Source organism: Panthera leo, chromosome B1 (genome assembly GCF_018350215.1).
Source record: "Panthera leo isolate Ple1 chromosome B1, P.leo_Ple1_pat1.1, whole genome shotgun sequence".
In the NCBI taxonomy this organism is placed as follows: Eukaryota; Metazoa; Chordata; class Mammalia; order Carnivora; family Felidae; genus Panthera; species Panthera leo.
The window spans coordinates 48,310,608-48,336,177 of NC_056682.1; the positions used below are offsets into that span (position 1 = coordinate 48,310,608).

General features: G+C 44.0%; 1 protein-coding gene and 1 long non-coding RNA gene across 5 annotated transcripts in view; one reads left to right on the top strand and one right to left on the bottom strand.

The window, feature by feature from the left end:
* The window catches only part of LOC122217634, a 186,238-nt gene that overhangs the window by 66,623 nt on the left and 94,045 nt on the right, over nucleotides 1-25,570 (bottom strand). For 3 of the 4 annotated variants that reach the window (XR_006201601.1, XR_006201602.1, XR_006201600.1), the window contains one exon: nucleotides 12,012-12,150. This is a non-coding gene — a long non-coding RNA (uncharacterized LOC122217634). Of the gene's footprint in view, nucleotides 1-7,688; nucleotides 8,567-12,011; nucleotides 12,151-25,570 lie in introns of those variants that run through there. The other variant, XR_006201603.1, reaches the window with a different exon arrangement.
* On the top strand, nucleotides 22,689-22,966 carry LOC122217633 (ATP synthase membrane subunit K, mitochondrial-like). Its single transcript, XM_042934911.1, has one exon. It carries the CDS (start codon nucleotides 22,689-22,691, stop codon nucleotides 22,863-22,865), a length of 177 nt encoding a protein of 58 aa, XP_042790845.1. The 3' UTR covers nucleotides 22,866-22,966.

Sequence of the window (25,570 nt, forward strand, 5' to 3'; positions counted from 1 at the left end):
AAATTATTCATCCCTTGAGGTAGGCGAGCGGGCTTCCATCATCGATATCCCCCATGACAATGCTGGGGACATCGCGAATTCATCAGATAATCCATCTGGCCCTCATTTGCTGCTCAGTTAACCTGCCTGCTGTTCAGCCAGTCATACACACACACACACACACACCCCATTTTGGGCTGAAATGGGGGGAGAATGGGAAAAATACCATGACAGGAGAGCAAATAAAGAGCCTTCTTTCCTTGATAGGCCTCTTTCTTCTTTATGATCTTACCTTTTTATTACCTTTATTAAGCATGGCATGCACAGAGGGCCTAAAGAAAGCAAGAAAGAAACAATTGGAGTGTTGGTGTTGCAGCGGCTCTCCCTCCCCTGAGAACTGAGCTTACACACATAGTTTATTACCTTCTCATGCTCCTGAACACTGCTTAAAGCCATATAATATCTTTTGGTGGGTAAATGAGCAGCTCTCTCTCTCATCTGTCAGTCAAGCCCATTTCCCCCATGAATAAAGGAAGTTAACATCTTACCCCTCTGACAGTCAAGGGGAGTGAGCTTCGTCTCGCTCTCTGCCAGGAATTTTAGAGCAGGAGGAGAGAGGGGAGGGGTGTCCTGGCAGTCCCAGGGTGCCTCGGCCGGAACAGGGAAGGGTCTATACACACTCTCGTGGCAGCACTAGCTAAGGCTTGGCTGCTGAACAGACAAATCACAGCAACTCTCCTATTCCCTCCATAGCCATACTTTAGCCAAGGCCACACTGGCAGCCTTTCATTGGTGTGATCAAGACAGAATCCAGATTGCAATGGGTTGAAGAGAGCGAGGAGAGTGAAGGAGTGAAGAAAACAGAGACAGATCAACGATAAAAATCGGGGTGCCTGGGTGGCTCAGTCGGTTGAGCGACCAACCCTTGATTTCAGTTCAGGTCCTGATCCCAGGGTCATGGGATCAAGCCCTGTGTTGGGCTCCGGGCTGATCCCTGACCATGGAGCCTGCTTAAGATTCTCTCTCCTCCCCCCCCCCGCCCCTCCCCCATTCTCACAAGCACATACACTCTCTCTTGCTCGCTCTCTCTTAAAAAAATAAAATCTATCTCCTTTTCTGGGAAAAGCCACCCCACCCCATGCAGATGAAATATTTGTTTATATTTAATTTAATTTATATCAAGAGTAGTTTATTAAGCCACTGCTATGTATAAAGTATTGGACTAGACTCTTTGGAGGAGATAAAAAGATGAACAAACAAACCTGCCATCTGTCCATGGTGACATTTGGGCCTCACCTCCTTCAGCCCTTGCTCAGACCTCACCTTCTCAATGACGGCCACCCCGACCACATTTTTAACATAACTACCTGCCCTGGCTCTCCCGATATACTTCTCATCCGTACTTTAGGCTTTTTTCCCCATAGCGCATTTCTCCTTTCGACAAGCTTTTTATATTTACCTACTTTATTATCTTACTACTTATTGTCAGTTTCCACACACACACACCCCACCCCCGGGAGGGGATCTTTGTGAGATTTATTTCCTGATTTACCTTGTGCTAGAACAGTGCCCAGCACATCAAAAACATTCAGTAAGTAGTTATTGAATGAAAAAAATTGTTTCTTCCAGAGCTGAGATACATTCCTTAAAAAAAAAAAAAAAAAAAAAAGCATCAATCATTACTTGAGCATTTACTATGTGCCAAACACTTTTTTTTTTTTTAAATGTTTGTTGATTTTGAGAGGGGGGTGGGAAGCAGGGAAAAGGCACACAGAAAGAGAGAGGATCCAAAGCAGGCTCTGCACTGACAACAGAGAAACCTATGAGGGACTCGAACTTACAAACTGTGAGATCACGAAACTGAGCTGAAGTCAGATGCTTAACTGACTGAGCCACCAGGTGCCCTGCCCCCCCACCAGATACATTCTTAACTACTTCTGGAAGAAGTTTCTGGAATTATTGAGAACTTATAACAAAACAGCCATTTCCCCAATGAATGCTCCCAGGAGTGAATGCAGCGAAAAGGTTCTGGTGAGTGAGTGGATGCATTCTTACAGCTTATTCACCTCACTGTACAGCTGACTTTCCAGGAAGCAGTATCCCATGGTTTTCCTTCCTAGATTATCCCTCAGTCACTATACAGCTGGGTCATCCATCAGTTGGTTCAAACGTTTCATCCTCGGAATGAAATGATGCAATACTTTTCCTTTTCGTATGTAAGTGTACTCATAGCATGATACAGAGAATTTATGCACTTAAACACATCAGGGAGGTTTTATCAATTCCATCACATGCCAACAAACGTGTATTTCAAAGGTATGTCATAGCCTTCAACATATTACACAGTTTAATCATTAACAGACCCCTACAGTCTGGCTCCATGTGATGCCATAAATATCCACCCCTCCCCCAGGCCCACCAGCTGGGTTCCAAACAAGAGATAGCTCCCACCCCAACCCAAACACACTCATTGACTAGGGCACACTCCAAACTGCTCCTAACCAACACCGTTTCCACAGGAAAAGCTCTGAACCAACACATCCCAGCCTCATGACAAGTTCTAGAACACCCATCCAGAAACTGTGATGGGTAGCCAGATATTCATGTTGTGTGATAAATAATCTGAAGTTCCCAGATACAAAAAGGCTCACTCAAGGTCACAAAATTGGCTCACGGCAGTGAAATAAGGTCATTGTTTCCTACATTGCTGGATTTCACAAGTGACCTCCACGACTACAGCAGGCTTTGATTTCCAATCTTTCTTCTTCTCCTGGGGCCCCTGTGAGGAGATTACTCCTGAGAGGGGCAACGCCAGGGACAAAATAGTGGCCCTCCTTGGCGGACGCTCCTGTTCCCTGCTGTAACTTCTCAGAGAGAAGAACTCTATCATCTTTATCCCCAACTTCCTAGAAAAAAATTATATCATTCTCTTGCTACTATGGTCTGCCTTGCTTAGGTCCCAAAGCCATACGGATGCACCTGTGTTACACATCTGCCTCTCCATTTTCAAAGGGAAAGGACACCAGGGGAAGAAAAAGCCCTGGTTCTCTTCACTGAAGAAGCCTCATTCAAGCCCAAGTATATATTTCCCATGGCCCAGCAGTGACAATACCCCTTGGGCTAGACATGGCTATGGTAATTGTTAAATCTTACACTAGCCTCTGCTACTTCCCATCACTATTTAACTCTGCTCATCTCTATTTCAGAAGCTAGCTTTTGCCATGAAACAAACCACTCCAAACTCGGTGGCCATTTAGATCATGCAATTTGGACTGGTTCAGCCGAGCAGCAACTGTGGTATGGGTTCAGCTAACCTCAGCTCAGCACACTCATGTCTGAAGTCAGGGAGTCAGCTTTTTTTTTTTTTTTTTAATGTTTACTTATGTTTGAGGGAGAGAGACAGAGATACAACATGAGCAGGGGAGGAGCAGAGAAAGCGGGAGAGGCAAAATCTGAGGCAGGCTCTAGGCTCCGAGCCGTCTGCAGAGAGCCCAACGCAGGGCTCGAACTCACAAACTGCGAGATCATGACCTGATCCGAAGTCGGACGCTTAACTGACTGAGCCACCCAAGAGTCCCCAGTGACTCAGCTTCTAAGGGTGGGGCTCACTGCCAGCTGGGGCTCTGGAGCAACAGGACCACATGCCTCTCATTAGGCTTCAGGCTAGTCATGTCTTTGTTCACATGAGGGTTCAGGGTCTCAAGGGCAACAGGGCTTCGTCATGCAAACTTCAAGTCTGAGTGTTTTATGTCTGTTAATTAGTGTCCATTGGCCAAAGCAAGTCACAAGTTTAGTCCAAGAGTTGGGACTCCCTTTTTAAAAGAAGTTACAAGGTCACATTGCAAGTGCATGTATACAGACAGGGAAAGGAATTGTGGCCATTTTTTACAATGTTCCATTGAGATAGGTATGGAAGGGTTAAGAGATATGTAAGCTCTGATACAGGGAGAACGTTGGGAATTTAGTGATTACTAACTTATCTAGTCACATCTGCTTTCCTCAAGACACTTGCTTTAGGGCACCTTGTACATTCATTCATTCATTCATTCAAAAAAAACCTGATTGAGCACCTACTATGTGCTAACCCCTATTCACTTGTGATAGAAATAGACAATGTCGCTGTGCTTACTAAGCTTACAAACTAGTAGGGTACGTTCAGAGAATAACTAAACAAATGTAGAACAGATCTGACTGTGAGTGCTATCAAAACCTAATAATAATTAAGGATGTGAAAAGTCACAGGAATTTGGTGTTATTTTATCTAGGGTAATCACGAATGATCTCACTGATGATATCTTGAAGTAGAATACTTGAAGAGAGTGAGGGAACAATCAATATGGACAGTTGGAAAGGAGCAATCCAGGGACCAGAAGGAGTAAACACGGAGCCCTCAGGTAGGGATCATCTCTGCTTCTTAAGTAACAGCAAAGAGGCTGATGTAGCTGCTGTGGGGGGAGTGGGGGGAGACAGGGGCTAAGAGAGAAGTACCAGTGGGCCCAAACATATTGTGAAGGATAAGCCGTGCTAAGAAGCTTGGATTTTACTCTGAGCGAGAAGGGAATCCTTGGCCGGTTTAGAACACAGATGTGCTATGACCCGTTCACTCTGTTAATTTTGTGCAAAATACGCTCTGGCGAGGCAAGGGTAGACGCGGGACACCAGCTGTGAGGCTGCTGTTCTGTCACACTGTGTTCCCAGGCTACACGGATCACAGCTGATAAATATATTGCTCAGTTCTGTTTATGACCTCCTGTGTTGGGTTATGGCTGAATTTGGCAGGATGGCCAAGGGAGAGAAATCCTTCAAGACCTTGCTCACAAAGGAAGACGTGAGCTTCCTTACACCCGCCTGTCGGGAGGCTGAGGCACGGAACAGGGAGGAAGGACATGTCTGTCCCGAGTCTACCTATCCAGCCACTTTAGAATCCATCTGTCTCCCTCCTTCACTGAGGAGACCATGGGAAGGATGGTGGCTGACAAGCTGGTGCCGATGATCAGAAAAGAATAGGATTAGAAAGGAGTCAGCACCGTGGGAATAAGGCCAAAACAAGACAGATGGCCCCAGGTTCTTGGTATTTATCACAGGGCAGAGCCAGGTCCTTTCAAGGCACAGGGAGCTCTGATGAGTGAAAAAACAGTGGGACTGACCCTCAAGGGGACCGACTCTTGGGAGAAGTGACCCACTGGACGGGAGGAGGGAATTGGTGTCTGTGGCCCGCTGTCCATTTGGGAGCTGGATATCACCAAGAAACATGAGAAAGCACCAAAACATGTCTAATCTCCCAAAGTTCACATCATCCTTCCATCTCCATCCCCTCCCCGCCCCCAACATTCCAGTGTTCTCTGAGCCCCTTCACCTAAGGGTTAAAGTCAAGCAAAACTCAGTGGGAAACTAAGACTTTCTATTCTCTTGTCAACTGGGTCCAAGCAAATGGCATCCTCTTACCTTCCCAGATACCTCACTGGCTGCTCTTTTCTCCCCTCTATTGTCGCCCTTTCTAACAAAGGGGGCCCTGCTGCTGGTTGCAGTCAAATATAGGAGAGACGTCACCAACAGGAGGAACAGTGATATACCCCAAGCATCAAACCGGTCATTCCAGCCCCACCCCACACAAGGCATGCCTGTCCCAGGCAGGAGCGGGCAGACTGAGTTTTTGCGAGATGCAGAACACAGTGAGTGGTGAGGAATGTGGGCCTGGCAGTCAGGGGCCAGTGGGGGGGTCTTACCTTGCCACGGCCCTTCCTCGGGACCACTTCCTTGCAGCGTAACCTTGGACAACTGACTTAACGTCACTAAACGTCAGCATTACATTCATAAAATGGCAATAATACTAGTTATCCCCCAGGGTTTGTGTGTGGGAAAAATGAGAAATTACACATAGCGTGCCTTTGGCATTGTATTTGACACACTGTAAAAAAAAATGGGACATATTATTATCATTAACATTATGTTATTAAGAAGGGAGGCTGATATCCAGCTGCCTCTGCACAGAAGCCAGTAAATGAGTAGTTGCACGGCCTAGAAATATGGATTGGCATGTACAGGCAGTGTTCAGAGCGGGCTTGCTGGCAGGGGATTTTGGGAAGGAAGCGTATCTTCTCACTGGTGAGTTCATTTAAAAATAATATAAAAGCACATTTGGTGACCTGGTGGTGAGTGTGGTCCCAATACCAGAACGTTTCTCTGACTGCCCTGCAGACAGAAGGTCGTAACAGGTGGTGGTGGCTGGTGGCAGGAGGCGGGGCCCCACGAGCCCCTCCAGCAGCACCTGCAGTGGCCCCGGCCTCCCATCCCTGGCCTTGTATCCTTCTTCGATTCTCTCCAGGTGGGCAAAATGCCACTCACGACTCATTGCAGCAAATGTCTCCAGATCCTTTTAAGAAATGCTCACAAAATGGTCTTCCCGTATTTGCTTCTGATGGTCAAATTAGAGAGCTGAAAGCTTAAATGAAAAAGCTGAAAGGCCCCAAGGCCAGAGAACAGGAGAAAAAGAGACCTCGCGAGGCAGAGTTGAGAGACATTCGCTTCCCGCGCCTCCTGGATATGATCCGAGCTGTTAGAGACGAGCCTGCAGGAAGCTACCAGGCCGCCTGGCTCCCGGGCCCCACGCTGCCACCGACATGCTGGCTGACGGTGAGCTCGTGTCCTCTCATCTTTAAAAATGAAAACATTGTCTGGATCATTGTTTCTCAAATTAGACAGCTACTTCAGAATCACCTGGAGAATTCATTGGAAAATTCAGGATATTCACTTGAAACCACTGGAGTTCAGGAAGGTGGGTAGCAGGAATCTGTATTTGTAATATTCCCTTCGCAGTCAAGTCTGAGGCCCACTGGCCTATGAGAGATCCCTGAGACAGACACACGTCTGCGGGTTCTAAGACTGCCGCCCACCTGGAGGAAGGTTCTAGCAAGCTTCGTTTCTCCTCTCAGGGCACTTGTGATCTACGAGATGTCGATAAAATGGTGGGCATAACAGTAAGCATAGCTAACATCTGAGGTGTCGCAGGCAGGAGGAAGCTGTCTTCCCTGCTGTTCTCTTCCAGCCAGGACCTCCCCGCCGGCCGCCCCGGGTCACAAAAGCTGGCTACCTCCGACAGCCACTGTTCCTATGTGACTCAAGTCCAGCTCTTACTGAATGCAGACCACATATGCACAAAGCAAAGTTTATGGAGTGTTCATCTTATGTCAGTCTCTCACATGTATTACTTTATTAACCATCCAAACAATCCTGTGAGGGGGACACTTGGCTGGCTCAGTCAGTAGAGCATGCAGCTTTTTTTTTTTTTAGTTTTTTTTTTTAATGTTTATTTGTTTTTGAGAGACAGAGCACGAGTCAGGGAGGGTCAGAGACAGAGGGAGACACAGAATCTGAAGCAGGCTCCAGGCTCTGAGCCGTCAGCACAGAGCCCGACGCGGGGCTTGAACCCACAAACCGTGAGATCATGACCCGAGCCAAAGTCAGACACTCAACTGAGCCACTCAGGTGCCCCTACTCTGTCCCCATTTTAATCATGACGCCACTGTAACACCAGGGTCAGTGATGTGTCCACAATCACGCCAGCTGAAAAGGGGAGAAACCAGAATTTGAACCCAGATAATAAGATGCCACAGTGAGTGCTTTTATGTTCCCATATGTAATTTAATCTCCAGGGGTGGGATTTCAGGCATCAGTTTTGAGAGAGAGTCGTAAAGGGTCACAAATTCCTACAGTTCACCAGTGAAATAAGGAAAATTGGATGCACATATCTTAGCTGTTCTTTTCAACCTTAAAACCCAGTTGAACTGAATAAAGTTGAGTGACCTCCATTACCCAGGCCAATGGATCTCTATATGGGGAGGGCAATCTGGAATATTTTAGGTTGTCACATGACCGGGGACTAACAGCATGCTGAACCTGCAGTGGCTAAATGGTCTGCGGCTCTCAAGACAGGCCTACGTGAAGAGCTGCCCTCCCCGTGCAGTGACAGTACGCACGGAGGAAGTCCCACAGGCAATGGAGATACACTGTCCAGTTAAACTGTTCTCACAGGGCTCCCCCAAGATGGGGCAGGGGGCGGGGGGAATACTGAACAATCAGAGTCTCCCGGGCCCTCTCACTTGGTCTTAGCCACCTGGACGTTCCTGTTCCAAGATTCTGTGTATGAGAACTTTGGCAATCTCATACAAGGTTATCTCTATCAGGGAAAAAAAAAAAAAATCACACTGGCATTTGGGTGTCATCCCATCATCTACCTGAATTATATGGAATGTCTTGTTGTCGATGATCTATGTGGGGAAAGACTGCAACCGCATAAACAAAGGCAGTATAAAAATATGCTCCTTCTTTGAGTCTGCACCCAGTAATGGTGATATTAATCACCATTATCATTATAGTTATCCTCCTCGGCATCATCCGAATCAATTCAGCAACTGTTTCTTGTGGTGACGTCTCCTTATTACAACATGGTATTAATTGTATCCGAGTTGATTTTCTGCTTCTACTGCTGAACAGCTGTGTGGGAGTAAATATCCCTCAGTGAAACACCAGCTCAGGCTGCCAGGACTCAGGAAATTGATCCAGATGTGAGCAGGACCAGGGGGGGCAGCTGCAGAATAGAATAAACCGGTGTCTGTGCTAAATTGAGTGATCGGTGTCCAGTTTTCGGGATTCTGGTTCTTCCTTTCCACTACAGTGAGCCATCAAACAGTTAACAGCTTGCATGTTGCTTTTTATTAGTTTAATCTAGGTCAGAAACATTCATCCTGAGGAACTTTGGTGCCTTCTTTATCAAAAAGGAAAAATACAGCTACCAAGAGAATAACCACATGGATTCCCTAAACATCTGATTAAAACTATAACTATCCCAAATTTCTATTGTGGTTATTGGGGAACAAAGCTGTCTCAGCACTTTGATTTTTTTTTTTTTAAGTACATTTCAAAGCACTTTAGTTTGTGACTTCTGCAAATTAGAGCTCTCACGCTTTTTTCCCTAGACAGACTAAGGCAATTACATACCAGAGCAACAGCTATTTTGGTCCCTCCCCTTAGAATCTCCAAATGACCTGCGAAAGTGCCAGAAGACCTGTTGATTTGTATCTCTCTCATTGCTTTTTATCGTCCCATTGCCTCTGGGACATCACAAACTATGTTTACTTCTCTTTGTTTTAAGGATCTAGCACTGAGTTAAGAATCAGATCTCTTAGCTACCCCCTCTTAACTATTTGTTTGTCCCTGTGATCTTTGGTGAAGTTACCTGGACCATCATTTCTTCATCTATTAAAAACGGGAGCAATTCTACTTTTGGAATATCTATCTGAAGAAAACGAAAACCTAATTCAGAAAGATATATGCACCTCTATGTTCCTTGTAGCATTCTTTACAACAGCCAAGATATAAGAGCAACTTAAGTGTCCACTGATAGATGAATGGGTAAAGATACCGTGTGTATCTGTGTGTGTGTGTGTGTGCGTGTGTGTGTGTGTGTGTGTATGAAATGGAATGCTACTCAATGATAAGAAGGAACAAAATCTTGCCATTTGCAACACGGATGGATCTTGAAGGTATTATGCTAAGTGAATAAGTCAGACAGAGAAAGACAAATACCCCATGATTTCACTTATAAGTTGAATCTAAAACACAAAACAAAACCAAGAAAATAAAACAAGACCTAGATGCACAGATACAGAGAAGAGTGGTGGTTGCCAGAGGTAAGGGGTATTTGGCGGGGTCTGGGGTTGGGGCCACAGGCATAATGAGTGAAGGTGGTCAAAAGGTGTAAGCATCCAGTTATAAATAAGTCACAGGAATGTCATGTACAGCATGAGAAATATAGTCAATAGTACTCTATTAACTTTGTATTAACTTTGAATGACAACAAATGGTAACCAGACTTACCATGGTGATCAGTTTGCAATGTATACAAATGTCAAATCACATGTGGGATACACATAAAATTACTATAATATCCTATGTCAATTATACTTCAATAAAAATTGTTAAAAAATTAATTTTAATAAAAAAAATAATAATAGCTGGTCTTTTCTCTGCTCACGAGATGAGCAGCAGTGGGATAGGCAAGTGACATCATGGGGCTGAATGCAGTGTGACAAGCCTGCTGGAGTCCTCCAGGAAGGTGTGGAGAAGCTTCTAGAAAGACACCTGCAGTATATGACAGAAACCTCACTGTGTTTCCTTCAGCTCTACTATACTCTTTTTTTTTTAAGTTTATTGATTTATTTTGAGAGAGACAGAGATAGCATGAGCAGGGTAGGGGCAGAGAGAGGGGAGAGAGAGAATCCAAGCAGGCTCTGCACTGTCAGCATAAACCTCACATGAACCATGAGGTCATGACCTGAGCCAAAACCAAGAGTCAGACGCTTAACCAGCTGAGCCAGCCAGGTACCCCAATACTACCCTCCTTCTAAGAAAATGTCCTAAGAAAGGCTGCCATGATGGGCTCACAAGTTTTTATATATGAATGAAATTTACTTCTATATTTACAATAATGAAAAGTTACAACCCATCTATATCAACAATATAAGATTAGTTAGGTAAATTACATCCATACAGTGAAATATTATATAGCCATTAAATTTTGGTTTTCAAAAATTTGGTAATGCCACTGGAAAAATTCAAACAAGTAGGTTTTTAAAAAGGATTGAAAAGCATCCAGTTCATTTTTTTCAAACTTTGACACGTCCACACATAGGGTGTGTGCATATGTGTTTATGTATAACATATAAATTTGTATAAAAGGAGGCAGGAGGGAAGAGGGGGAGGAAATTGAAAGAGAAATACATCAAAAGTACTGTTTATCATCTGATGGGCTCTTTTATGATTTACATTCCTTATGTTTTCAATTTTCCAAACTTTCTAATAAGAATAGTTGGTACTTTTACAATCAAGAAAAATAAATATTTTAAAAACTGATTTTGTGTGAAACTATTGAAATTACATTTTAAAATAGTTTTAAGATGTGGGAAAACACCTATACAATAAGAAAATCAAGGTAAATTCTTATTTCACTTAGTGATATGCATTTAAGTTTCCTCCAGGTCTTTTCATGGAGGATAAATGCTTATGATGGCAAAACTACCCAAAGTCATGAATGAAGAAAAGTAAATACGTTAAAATATTAACATTGGTTATTTCTGAATGACAGGATTGGGGTGATATTAACTTTTTTCTCAGTCTTTTTAAAATTAGAACACAACAAACAACAAAAGTGTCTTTTTAAGAATTAAATAAAAGTTCTGATAATGGCAAAAATGTGCATTTTTTAAACTTAATATTTAACATATTAAAAAGAGGGGCGCTTTTGGGGCGCCTGGGTAGCTCAGTCGGTTAGGCGTCTGACTTTGGCTCAGGTCACGATCTCACAGTTTGTGAGTTCAAGCCCCGCGTCAGGCTCTGTGCTGATAGCTCAGAGCCTGGAGCCTGCTTCAGATTCTGTGTCTCCCCCTCTCTCTGTCCCTCCCATGCTCATGCTCTGTCTCTCTCTATCTCTCAATAATAAACATTAAAAAAAAATTAAAAAAATAAAAATAATAAAAAAAAAATTAAAAAAATAAAAAGAGGGGCGCCTGGGTGCCTCAGTCGGTTAAGCATCCAACTTCAGCTCAGGTCATGATCTCGAGGTTTGTGAGTTCGAGCCCCGCATCCGGCTCTGTGCTGACAGCTCAGAGCCTGGAGCCTGCTTCAGATTCTGTGTCTCCCTCTTTCTCTTCCCGTCCCCCGCTCACACTCTATCTCTGTCCCTCAAAAATAAACATTAAAAAAAATTTTAATAAAATAAATAAAATATTAAAAATATTTTTTAAAACATTTGTGTATCCAGTTATATGAATTCCCTCCTCGTAGATATTCTGGTATATGGAGTGGGGAGGAACTTTCCTTGTTCTAAAACAAGTACAATGTGCCCAAACAAAATCTCTCTATAGCCCCAGAGAATAACCAGAGCAACCAGTGCCCAAACACCCATCTTGCCAGCCTATGTGGAGCCACTATGCCCTCCATGCCCATGAAGCTGTGAGCTCTTACTGCATTGCTACCTGGAGGGACGGGTTGACGCTGAGCAGGAAGAAGTGGGGTGTCCAAAAGTTTCATCTCGAGATCCAGCATCAACTATTCAAAAGCCTGTTTAGAGTAGCCTCTTCCTATTTCCTCATGCCAACGGTGTGGAAAATCAAGCTGTGATGAATTAAACAAACACAGGATCCGAATGAGACAAACATCCCTTCTTGGCTTTGAGAAATGTTGCGGACATTTTAAGAGATACATTTTTTAAAAAATGAATCCTGAGGACATGTGAGTCATTGCCCACCCACTGTAAAATGTACTAGTCCTTCCAATCTATAATCCAAAACACACACATACGCATTTGGACCTAAATTGCAAATTTTAGACAAATAGGTATAAATTATTCATATTTGTCAAATGTATATTTTTTAAGGAGAGGGAAATTGCTAATTCTATTAAGACTAAAGTTGAATTTTAACATTTATTTTTTAATTTTGTTTTAATGTTTATTTACTTTTGAGAGAGAGGGAGCGCGCACAAGCAGCGGAGGGGCAGAGAGAGAGGGGGACGCACAATCTGAAGCAGGCTCCAGGCTCTGAGCCGTCAGCATAGAGCCCAGCGAGGGGCTCAAACTCACGAACTGTGAGATCACGACCTGAGTCAAAGTGGGACGCTTAACCGACTGAGCCACCCAGGTGCCCCCTTGAATTTTAACTTTAATAAACATTTTTGAGGATTTTTTTTTAATCTGTATAATGATACAGGGAATTTAAAGTCTTTGGGCTGTGCCTCTGCCTTGCCTGTAACAAAGGACTTGGACTCCCTCAATCCCTATGTCCTAACCCCAGCTCCACCTTGGCCTGGCTCCTGTGGTCTTGGTGTCTCCCCCTTCCGTCGAGCACAAAGACGACTGATCACTCCATATGTGACTGGAGGAGCTGTCTACCCAAAGCATATGTATTTAATCAGCTTTAATACCCCTGCAGTCCAGAGGAAATGAAATGCCTGGGACTGGGAATAATTATCATTTCCATTACATTAGCAAGGCTTGCTGGCATGCCAGAGGGGCGGGGCTCTCTCCATCACTCTGTAAACGCTGGCTGGAAGCTTAGGGGAGGGCAGCCGCTGACCGTCCAGTCAGTAACTGAAATGCACACGCACCAAACCTCCTCCCTCTCTTGCTCGCTGTTGTCCTCCCTCAATTTTCCCATCTACCTTGAGGTCACAGAATCTCCTGTGATTAATGAAGAAAGTGGCTGATCTTTCACATTTTCTTCAATGTGTCCTTAATATTACTCTTCATTAAAAGAGGGAAATCAAAATCTGTGGCCTTTACAAGCCAGTGAAATATTAGTGGGCACACAGGCAGTCCAAATAAGAAAGCTCCAGAGAGCATCTCGAATCTCATCAGAGGGGCCAGCAGCTGCTGAGCGAGACTGGGTTCTCCAACTCCACACCCCCCTCTCATATAGGGAGTGCTGGCTTACCCGGCTCCCATACCGTCCTCTCTAGGGGAAACTTCTGGAGGGGTGCGTGAGAGCACAGGAGAAGGCACAGAGGACCTGAGACCCTTTCTGAGCTCTCTTGCAAACTGTGAAAACTGCCTGGGCTATTTGACTTCTCTGAGTTTCGATCTTCTCTTCTATAAAGTGAGACCCTTCCTATTCCTGGCATTGTTGTAAAGATCAGAGGTGGTCGTATTTGTGAATGCTCTTTGTATAGCATAAGCCACTAGGCTGTTAACTAAGAAGTATTGAACTTGTATCCCCAAATATATATGTATATATGCATATATACATATATATATATGTATATGTATGTATGTATAAAAGTTTATAGACACATATCTAATCTTGGCAGGGTGGGGGAAAACACACCCTGTCTTACACTGCAGGAATAAGGATAAACAAGTATAAATTTTGCAATTGACCAACGAATATCAAAAAGCATTCAAAACACATACTCTTTTACCCCAAAACATCCACTGCATGGCTCTTACTTAATTCTTGGCCAAAGCATGTCAGATTGACATATGAGTTTTTGGCATATATAAGAATTACTTTGGGGCACCCAGGTGGCTCAGTCAGTTAAGCGCTCACCTCTTGATCTCCGCTCAAGTCATAATCTCACGGTTCATGAGTTCGAGCCCCACGATGGCCTTCATGCTCAGCACGAAGCCCTTTTGGGATTCGCAATCTCTCCCTCTCTCTCTTTCTGCCCCTTCCCCCTCTCAAAATAAATAAGTAAACTTAAAAAAAAAAAAAAAAGAATTACTTTGATTGAAGTCTTTTTTCGTTCTTCAAACTTAATAATACTCCCCAACTCAACACTTGTTAGGCTAATTCTAGTATTGAGAATGGTGTCAGTGACATCTGCATCCAGTAATTTCACATAAAGTTTATTACATAATTTAAAAATTATTTACGACCTTTCATTCTCAAAAATGATCACATGTCAATGTGTGCCTATGTGTGCACGGTGTGTATGAAAAGGTCAGAAAACGTAGTAGCCGGAAGTTAAAGAGGTTGGACGTAGGAGGTGAGATGAGGGCTTTGTTCCATCTGAAGAGCTGTTGCTTTGAATTCGTTTTATAATGAATATATTTGCTTTTGTATATAAGAAGCCACTTTTTAAGAATACAACATACATCAGCATGTGATTAATAATCTACATAGCGATGGGGCGCCTGAGTGGCTCAGTAGGCTAAGCATTCGACTTCAGCTCAGGTCATGATTTCGTGGTCCGTGGCTTCGAGCCCTGCATCAGGCTCTGTGCTGTCAGCTCAGAGCCTGGAGCCTGCTTTGAATTCTGTGTCTCCGTCTCTCTCTGCCCCTCTGTCTCTGTCTCTCTGTCTCTGTTCTCTCTGTGCTCTGTCTCTCAAAAATAAACATAAAAAATTAAAAAAAAAAAAAAGAAGAAGAAGCATCTACATAGCACTAATCCTAACAGCCGCAAGAATGCAGAAGGGAAAATCAACAGGAGTATGAGGTAGAGGGGTGGGTCTGACTTAGTAGTGACAGAGAAAGGGCATGCTTATCCAAAGATACAGTAGAAGTTAGAGTTCAGAGCCAAAAACAAAAAAAAACCCAGGGGTGCCTGAGTGGCTCAGTCAGTTAGGCGTCCGACTTTGACTCAGGTCATGATCTCGCTCGTGGGTTTGAGCCCTGCATCAGCCTCTGTGCTGACAGCTCGGAACCTGGAGCCTGTTTCAGATTCTGTGTCTCCCTCTCTCTCTCTCTGCCCCTCCCCTGCTCACACTGTCTCTGTCTCTCTAAAAATTAATAAAAAAATAAAATAAAATTTTTTAATAAAAAACAAAAACTGAAGGAAAACTTCTGGCAGGGAAGTTATGGACAATAAAGTCTAATAGATCAGAGGCAGAAGATAGAACCTTAAATTTTATCCTATCATCAAAGGGGGCCCGTGGCCATCGTTGAGCCATTATGTTCAATCTTGAAATATAGATATTTAAGACACCGGCACGTCTATTTGAATATTAAAGTAAGATGCCAGGTATGTGGGGATTTATGAGTAATGAGCAGAAAGTTCTATGGGAACCATTGGGCTGCTCTCAGGAGATGATGACAGCTGTGTTCCCTCTTTTCAGTCACACCATGCCTCAAACCATTCCCACACTCAGCTTAAAACAACAATACGTTATTTTTTATGATGCTGCACCGTGGGCTGGGCTCGGCTCTTCTGCTTCATGTGGCATCTGCTGGGGCTGAAGGGCCCAAGAAGGTTGGCACTCGGATGCCTGCTGCCTCGGTTCACGTGCCCACAGCATCTGAACTGCCCTCTACAGCTAGGGGCTGGCCGGGCATCAAGAACCGTGAAGAATCTGCGATTTACCCCACGTGCAAGCTAACAAGTTAGTCTGTCGCACTTTCAGAGATGCCGGCGGAAGTCCTATGTGAGCAACAGAGAGGGCCTTCTTACTCGTGGTGCCGGGCGCAGCAGAAGCTTCAGGTCTGCGTCAGGGTCCCCCCTGCTGTCTGTCCCCTGGCAGCAACGTGGAGTGACTCAGGTAACTGCCGCTCACAGAGTAGCTCTGCGCCGCAGCTGAGGAACCCTGGGCTTAGCAAACTCCAAATCTTACAAGGGGGCTGCTAACAAACATGGCCAACTTTGTCTCCGAGGGAGGAAACATTATCGCTATTTACCCTGGTCAGGAAACAAATCTGCCCTTGGCCCAGGAGGAAGACCCTATCTCTGTCCTCCCAGGATCTTTGTTAGCCAAACATCCTTGAAAAGACAGTCCAAGACAAAAGCTGTCAAAACATGTAGGAACACCATGGAGGACTGAACTCCCAACACTGAAAATCACTCTTTCTAGGTATGACCTCTCCATGTGGTAACTCTTCACAGCCTGAGGGGCTCACGACAGTCAAACCTTCTATATGGCGGCAGGTTTCCAAAGGGCAGAGTTGGAGGCTGCCTACAGGTACCAGATCGCTTCTAGAGCGTGCTATTGGGTCAAAGTCCACCCCAAATCCAGTGCAGACGGAAGAGTGGACTCCACCTCTCAATATGAGGAGCAGCGTTTGCTACAGGGAGGGGAAGGATTGACCATAGCCATGGTTGGTGCCTATCTGCCAAACTCCCTGCCAAGTGGGAGAAGCGATTTCCACATTGTGGGAAGTAAGCATTTAATGTATGTATAACATTTTAGAAAGTAACAGTTATTTTTTTTTTTAAAGTGACAGATGAGAACAGAAAGGCTGGGTGGAAAATGTGATCCTGCTCAAGTATACCCTGGACAGAAAAATGTTAAGAATTGCTCTTTCAAAGACCCCACAAACTCATAAGTGCCACAATCCTGACTCTACAGATACTCCCAGACTTACCTATTGGAAAATATGACTAAGAAGTCTTGGATGGGCACAGGAGATATGTGCTTCCAGACTACGGTTCCCCAGATTAATCTGTTGCCTATTCGTGGCCAAGAACCCTCTAGCGTTGGTTTTCCTTGATGGAGACTTTCCTCCATCTACAGAAAGTATGTTTTGTTTGTATCTCAATTGCCAATTTTTGTGGTTTCTATTACTTCCATAGCAATATACATCACCCCTCATGGTGTTCCCTAGCTCGGGCTCCACACTCCCCCAAGGGGGTTTCTCTGGGAATTTTAAGAGTATTCCTGATCCTACTGTTAGTTAGTGGTTCTTAAACCTGGCTGAGCATCAGAAGCATCTGGGTGGATTTTTTAAGTACACATCCCCATATGATCCCAGATTCACTGGTCAGAGTCTAAGGATGAGGTCCAGGAATCTGTGGGCTCCCAGATGATTGCCATGTGGCCAGTCTGGCTTATCCTGAGCACCCAAACCCGGGAACCTGTAACTGAGCTGAGTTTTGTACAGCCACTTTCTCACTGTCGCGAGGACCCTCCGCTCTCCCCCAGTGACGCCATCCCATAATCGGCTACTGCCCCTGCCCCTGCTTCAGATCAAACCCTCCACAGTGAGGCGGCACCTCAGAGAGAAGCGTACTACCTTAGGTATCAGTGAAATGAGGGAAAGCGAGTCACTGGAGAACCTCCGTTCTTCAATAAACAGAACAACTGCCATGATTGTTGGTGCTTTGTTGGTGAGGAAGGAAAAGCAATACAAGGTTTCACAAGCAAGCAAGTCACAGTCTTAAAAATTGAGAATCTGTGGTGCATCCCTGAGGTGCTTGGCAACTTCTGCTCAGTCCACCTCCAGAATTCCAGAGTTGCCCGGCAGGTCTGTTTTCAAGCAATCGTCACACAGGTCAAAAGGGAAGGGAAGGCCACCTGCTTGTCCTACACCAGTGTTCACTGCTGTCATCTTTCCAATAACTATTTTTACTTGTCATCTTTTTCATGAAAAAGACACTTTAACCAATATATTTCTAAATGAAACAAGAAAGCCTTTTCAAAATATTTATACTTCATGTTTCTGTTGTGCCGTGAAGAAATGACAGTCTCAGATAAAGATTACAAACTGATCTCCTGAAGGCTGGCTGTAGCTTTTTAGTCATGCTTTGCCTGGTCATCATGGGCTTTTTCTTTTTATAACATTGAATTATTTTGACACAGCAAGTGCACGCACGAGCAGGGGAGAGGCAGAGAGAGAGGGGGAGAGAGAGGATCCCAAGTAGACTTGACGGTGTCAGCCCACAGCCTGCCATGGGGCTCGATCCTCTGAACCAAGAGATCATGACCTGAACCAGAATCAAGAGTCGGAGGCTTAACCGACTTAGTCACCCAAGTGCCCCCATCATGGGCTTTTTACACATCATGCTGACATCTTGAAATTTCACATAAAAGTCCAGATTTCTAGCATCTCCTGAAAAGTCTCAAAGTCCCTGGACTCACTCTTGAAGGCCACAGTCATCGAGGCTGAATAGGATTTTCTCTCACAGATGTGGCGTGAGCTCTCCAATGTGCCACATTTCCCATATGGCCTAGGACAAAGCCTGTCAATTTCCCAGTCCCTGAGGCATCTGACTCTGCCTCCCGTACTAAGTGATGGCATCTCTGTAGCAATCAATACGCAAGATGATTGGAAAGTATTCTGAGAGAAACAAAGGATATCACAGTATGAAGACTAAGGGAAGTTTTAGAGCAAAGAAGCAGCAGAAGTCAGCAAAACTCCAGCAAGGACCAAACGTCAGGAGACCTGTCATTAAAAGATCTACACCCTAGTCTCAGCTCTGCTGCTTAGCCAAGAGAGACTCCAACCCTAGCAAAGAATGTCTCTGTGCTTCTGAGTCCCCATCTGTGGCCCAAAGGAAGGAAGCAAACTGATGTCCTAGAATCTCATGGCTCTAACACTAGGGTCAGCAATGTGCAGCCAGCCCTCAAGTCAAATCTAGAGTGCTCCCGGGGTGCCTGGGTGGCTCAGTTGGTAGGTCGTCCAACTTCGGCTCAGGTCAGGATCTCGTAGTTCGTGAGTTCGAGCCCGCATCGGGCTCTGTGCTGACAGCTCAGAGCCTGGAGCCTGCTTCGGATTCTGTGTCTCCCTCTCTCTCTCTGCCCCTCCCCCGCTCAAGCTCTGTCTGTCTCTCTCTCTCTCTCAAAAATAAACATTAAAAAAAAAAAATCTAGCCAGCTCCCTGTTTTTGCATGGCCCCCTCGCTAAGAATGGTTTTTGTGGTTTTCCGTGGTTAAGAGAAAAAAAAATCAAATGAAAAATTATATTTCATGGCCCAGGAAAAGTACATGAAATCCTAATTTCAGCAGCCACAAATGAAGTGGTGTTGGAACCCTGCCACGCTCGTTCATTCACAGACTGTCTATGGCTGCTTCCACGGTACAACGGCGGAGCTGAACAGCTGGAACAGAGTCTGCGGCCCGCCAAGCCTGAGATATTTACTATCTGGCTCTTTACGGGAAAAGTTTGCTGACCCTGGTCTAAGGTATCATGCTTAGCTGCTCCACTGACACATAAAACTCTACCATTCTTTCTAAAAGAATGTGAAGGCTCCAAGGGATCATGTCAGTAGCAGGGTCTTTGAAGCACGACCCAAGCATTTACATAGGCCTTTTTCCCACTGGGAATAATAGCAGCAGCTATCACTTAGTGAACACACACCTTGTTCCAAGCATTTCACAAGGTGTTATCTCCAGGCAGGTTTCATCACCCCTCCTTTCAAAGCTTGGGAAACCTAAGGTCAAATAGTCAATGAATGGCTGAGAGAAAATTCAAACTTTAGTCGGCCTGACTCCATAGCCCAGTTCGTTACAATATAATTGCCACTGTTTATGTAGCAAATGCCCCTCCCCAGGGACACAAGGCCTGCAGATAAATTGGGAGGAATAGCAGACTCTACTGGAACCAAAATCTCTTTTCTCATCAACTCCATCTCACCCCTATTTCTAAAATCTCTACATAGAATAGATTCCCCTGACTTAATTTCCCCTTAAGTCTCTTTTTTTTTTTTTTTTTCCATCAAAAACATTGCCATAGGGATGCCTGGGTGGCTCAGTCAATTAAGCGTCCTTGATTTTGGCTCAGGTCATGATCTCACAGTTCGCAGGTTCAAGCCCCGAGTCAGGCTCTGCACTGACAGTGCAGAACCTGCCTGGGATTCTCTCTCTCCCTCTCTCTCTCCCTCTGCCCCTCCACCGTGTATGCTCGCTCTCAAATAAATAAACATTAAAAAAGAAACAAACAAAAAAAAAAACATTGCCATAGAAGCTGAGGGTACCCAATGTTCTTTGATGTGATGATAAGATGCCTGGTCCTCATGAACCCAAAACTCCATCTGCCAATGATGTGCTCAGCCGTGGGTGTTCACCATTTCACATTAACACAGACTCGAAACCACCTCCTTTACTGCACGCTGCCATTCTTGATGGCCGTTCACCTTCATCCTGGCATACTTTTTTCACTTTAGTTGAATCAGATGTTCCAGAATGGAGAGACACTCATGAAGCAGTATACACTCATGCCTTGAAGCAAAACTAAACCACAAACAGAGGAAGGGGGAAAGCGGAAAGAGAGAGGAGGCAGAGCAGTGGTGAAGGGTGGCTGACGGGAGTGAAAAGAGATGAGAATAGGCATCCCATGCTAGGGAGGCAGAGAGATGGGTGGGTAGAGGGAAGAAGGAAAAGAAGAAGGATGGCCAGTAGAAGAGACGTAAAGAAGAAAGAGCATGAGACGTATGAGGAAGCAAAAGGAGAGGAAGCAAAAGGAGAAGAAGTAAAAGAGTCGATCGTTTTTCCCAGAGGAGAAAGCAAAAATCCAACCACCCTATTTCCCTAATCTTTTTCCCACCTGGATCCCTCTGCAACAGTTCCAATTTGAATCCAAATAATGTCTGAGATTTGGGATTCACTAGTAAACTAGCTCTGATTCCCTAATCCCAGCACCGGATGTTTGGGGGTGTTGGGATTTGGAGTTAATTAATTCAGCCACCTGTAACATTCATTCAGATGTTGCTACCTTTTCATCTTTGTGCAAAGTTATTTGCAGATGCTGACTAACTGCTTTCCCCACCCCTTCCTTCCACAGCCCTGAAGAGCTGTGTCCCAGCCTTCCCAGGCCACCTCTAGCCCCAAGCTCCTGTAGTTCCAAGTGCAGACCTTGAACGTCACGTAGAGATCCCAGAGAGAATTTATAGTTTTCTATGCTCCTTAAACTATGCATGTGACCTCTTTATTGTGTGGGCTTCATATCCATCTCGCTATGGAAAATACAGAGGAAAACCTATAGTAGGTAAAAAGTGTGCGATTTTAGTTTCCCAAGCATAAGTGTTCATTGCTTTATGAGATAAAGCAGATTCAAAAGAATTCCACAAAGAGAATTTGGGGCCAGCCTGACAACTCTCCCTCAGCTTGCCTTCATACAAGTGTAGAAGCCTACTATTCAAAACGGTGACCTCACTGGGTGTTTCCTCAGACTTTTGCTGTCATACCCAAATAAAGCGTTTATAGATACCCTGCAAACAGTGATTGTAGCCATTAGAGTTTAAAAGTACTAAACTCCTTACCACTGAGTATTAACTGAAAGCTTTAAGAGGAGCAACAGAGACAGAAGTTTGTCTGAAGGACATCAGTTAAAGTCATTCCCCCAGAATATTTGCTTAGCACATGCTGCCACCTGCTTTGCCCAGGCTAAGATATGGGAGTCTTTGCGACCAGGCAAAACATCAAGTGCTCTGCTGTTTTGATACCATTTGGTAGCCCCCTTCTCCCTAGACCCCTTATGGTGCATGTCCTCTACCTACTTTACAGAGAATTGAAAATAAACTTGTGGAATAATTGGAATTAAAACCCTTGTCCCTGACTTCAAAAAGGACTTCCCATTGTTTTTCCACTATATCACATTCCTCCTACTTTTAGAAATAAAATAATTTCTTCCGAGAACACAGTTCCCCTCTACTTTGTAAGGTAGATGTTTGTCCGACCAACAAGCAAATTTAAGAAACTCGCTATCTCTCCTTTCATCTTTGAAAAACAAGGCTGTATGTAAACAATCTAATCAAACATAGAATTTGTAATATCCGTTGGAAATTGAAGGACATTAAAAATGGTGGCTTCTAATAAGCATGCTGGGATTGTCATCTGCATGGCAAAGGATCTCTAGGGAGAAGGGAAAAGATTGGTCAAGCACAATTATCTTGTATAGCAGTTAAAATTTTTAACCACTCCAATATGTTGATGGTGAGATTTAATCTTAGTGTAAAGATACCTTTGTGAACCATTGGGATTTATCATGCACACAAAGCAATTTAGACATGCATGGTTCTTGCCTTTAAGGATCTTTCTAAAATGGAATCCCTCTCCATGGATACTCATTTGTATTGGTGGAATTTCTTGCTAAGAAAACAAAATGTCTTTCAAAATCCCAGGTTGTTATCAACTTGTCATATTGGAAAGATAATACAATTTCAGCTGAATATTCCCTCTCCAGTCAAACGTTAATGAGATAATGAGCTCAGTTTAATTTCCTGGTAAGGACACCATTTTCAAATCACTAAGTCCCCAGATAATTCTGGCATTTCTCACCACCTTCATTCTTGGAGCCTTCATTTTTGCTGCCCTTCATTTACAAAGAAACCGTACACGATGCAGTTTCCAATTTTTAGCACAACCTTTCCCCAGTTTGAATTTCATCTTAGCCTATATTTTATTTGCCTATCTGGTCCCACTGCCCATCGCCTTCATTAAAAGAGAGAGACAGACACATAGGCTGAAGGACACAACCAGCGGAATTGGTGTCTTTTGCAAGATGGAAATCATGGCAGGTCCAGAAACTGATGCCCAATTCCAATTCACTGGTATGAAAAAACACTTCAGCTCTTACACCCTCACAGGTAGAATGAATTGTGTACTGGCCACATATGGAGGCATCGCTTTGATGGTCTTGTACTTCAAGTTAAGGTCTAAAAAAACACCAGCTGTGAAAGCAACATAAACAGATTTTAAAGTGTACCTCATCTGTTAAGTTCCCATGCCTGGAGAAGCTAATGTCAACACATCATGTGGTACTCAATTTGTACAATAAATTATGAAACTGGAAAGAAAAAAAATAGAGAGAGAGACAGACAGACAGACAGAGACTGGAATGGAGAAGACATTGCACTAGCGACTAAGAACACATACTAATAGACTAAGAGCCTATTCTTAGAGTGTGTAGCCCAGTGTAGATAACTGGCTGACCCACCTAAGTATTCTGTGCTGGGAAAAGGGGTGTAGCCTTGTGGGAACGCCATGGAGTATTTATTCCTGTTTGGAGGAATCAGAAAAGGCTTCTTAGAGGAGATACTTTTCAACTGAGCCTTCAAGGATGAGTAAGAATATCCAAGGTGAAGAAAAGAAGATACGGATACTCCCTAAATGCTTGAAATACACCAGGGACTTCGGAGGTATGACAGGAAAGTGAAAGTGGATGAGTATATTGTGACCCGATGGGGGACTTGAATCCTATGTGAAGACATTGTACTTCATCCTGTGATCTAAAAAAGTCCACCATGGGGGCGCCTGGGTGGCTCAGTCACTTAAGCATCCAACTCTTGGATTTCAGCTCATGTCATGATCTCACAGTTCATGAGCTCAAGCCCCGCTTTGGGCTCTGGGCTGACAGTATGGAGCCTGCTTGGAATTCTCCCTCTCTCTCTCTCTTTTTTTTTTTTTTTTTTTTTTTTTTTTTTTTTTTCTTCTTCTTCTTCTTCTTCTTCTTCTTCTCCCTCTCTGCTCCCCTCTCTCAGCCTCTCCCCCACTTGTGCTCTGTCTCCCTCAAAATAAATAAACTTAAAAAAAATTTTTTTTCTAACTTACCATAGATTTTTTTCAGCAAGGAAACAACAGCTTCAAAACTGGAAATCATGGTTAAAGTAGAAGTCAGAGAAACTTGTCAAGGGAAATTTCAAAGACAAAATAGGAGGGGAGGAGACCCTAAACCAGGATATTGGGAGTGGACAGGAGAGAAAAGGGGAGGTAGGACACCCTCCTGCTTCCTAGTATCACAAGCAGATCTCCTATGAGCATTTCTGTTCTCATATCCTCCACACTTTAAACGTTTATCCGTTTCCCATCCCTCATGCACACTTCTGCTGAGAGCTAAAAACAAGGTTCTCTGCATTCATTTGAATCTCTTTTTATGTTTTGAAAATGAAGACTGGCAGATAATAATATCTCATCAGCTCAATTCCCAAAACACCAGCTGGTGGCCTCTTCGGGGTGACCTGGAACAAGCCACAGAGAGCGTGGTTGACTGTGCTTGCTGCTGATTAAGGCTAACTCCAGGTTCCACAGGCTGCGACAGCCAGCTGGGACACTGTTACCTTCCAGCAGATACTCCACGTCGATCTTCATTTGCACTGAAGGCACAGGCTCACACCTTTCATCAGAATAATGAGCAAAGACGCCCACAATAACGAAATTGGATTCTTTGTGTGATGGCGTCTCTCCCCAGTCTTTCCATCTGTACCAGTTCTCCATTCTCTCTATCATGTCAGAAGGGGCTCAGTGACATGAATGCCTTCCTTCCTGATGATGTCTCCCAATCCAGGTTTGGAGTTAGTTTTCTGAATTTGCTACTGTAATGTCTTCAGGATATTTCAGGGCAGGGGTCTCCAAGCAATATAATGGAATTTATTGACAGAGCTCAGTGTCTCCAAGTCACCTGTCTTCTCAGTGGTTCCTGGGGGGTTTCTCTAGAGAGGTAAGCACAGCTTGATAAAGAAACCACTCCTGCTCTGCCCTTTTACACCCCAAGATGTTAACTAATTTTTTTGTCACAGCTTTCCGGAGCTATAATTCACATACCATAAAATTCATCTTTTGAAAGTATACAATTCAGTGGTCATTAGTACATTCAGAGTCATGCAACCATTATCACCATTTAATTTTAGAACATTCTCATCACCCTACAAAGAAAGTCCATACTCACAGCAGTTACTCTCCATTTCTCCCTCCTGCAAGCCCCTGGGAACCATTAATCTGCTTTCTTTGCGCTTACATATTCTGGACATTTCATATAAATGGAATCACACAATATGTGGCCATAATGTTTTCAAAGTTCATCCATGTTATAGCATATGTTGGTATTTCATTCCCTTTTATTGATAAATAATATTCCATTTTATGGATACACACATATTATGTACCCATTCATTTGACATGCATTTGGATTGTTTCCACTTTTTGGCTACTATGAATAGTGTGCTATGAACATCTGTGTACAAGTTTTTGCATGGACATATGCCTTTGGCATATGCCTACAAATAGAATTGCCAGTTCACGTGGTAACTCTCCGTTTAACATTTTGAAACACTGTCAAACTATTTTCCAAAGTGGCTGCACCATTGTGCATTCTCACCAGCAATATATGAGGGCTCCAATTTCTGCACACCTTCACCAACACTTGCTCTTATCCGCCACCTGTATTCTAGCCATGCCACTGAGTGTGAAGTGGTATCTCATTATAGGTTTGATCATATTCCTCTAATGACTAAAGACATTGAGCACCCTTTTAAGTGCTTGTTGGCCATTTGTATACCTTCTCTGGAGAAATATCCATGCAAATCCTTTGCCCACTGTATTTCATTGAAGTATAGTTAACACACAATGTTACATTAGTTTCAGGTGTACAACATAGTGATTGGACAACGCTACACG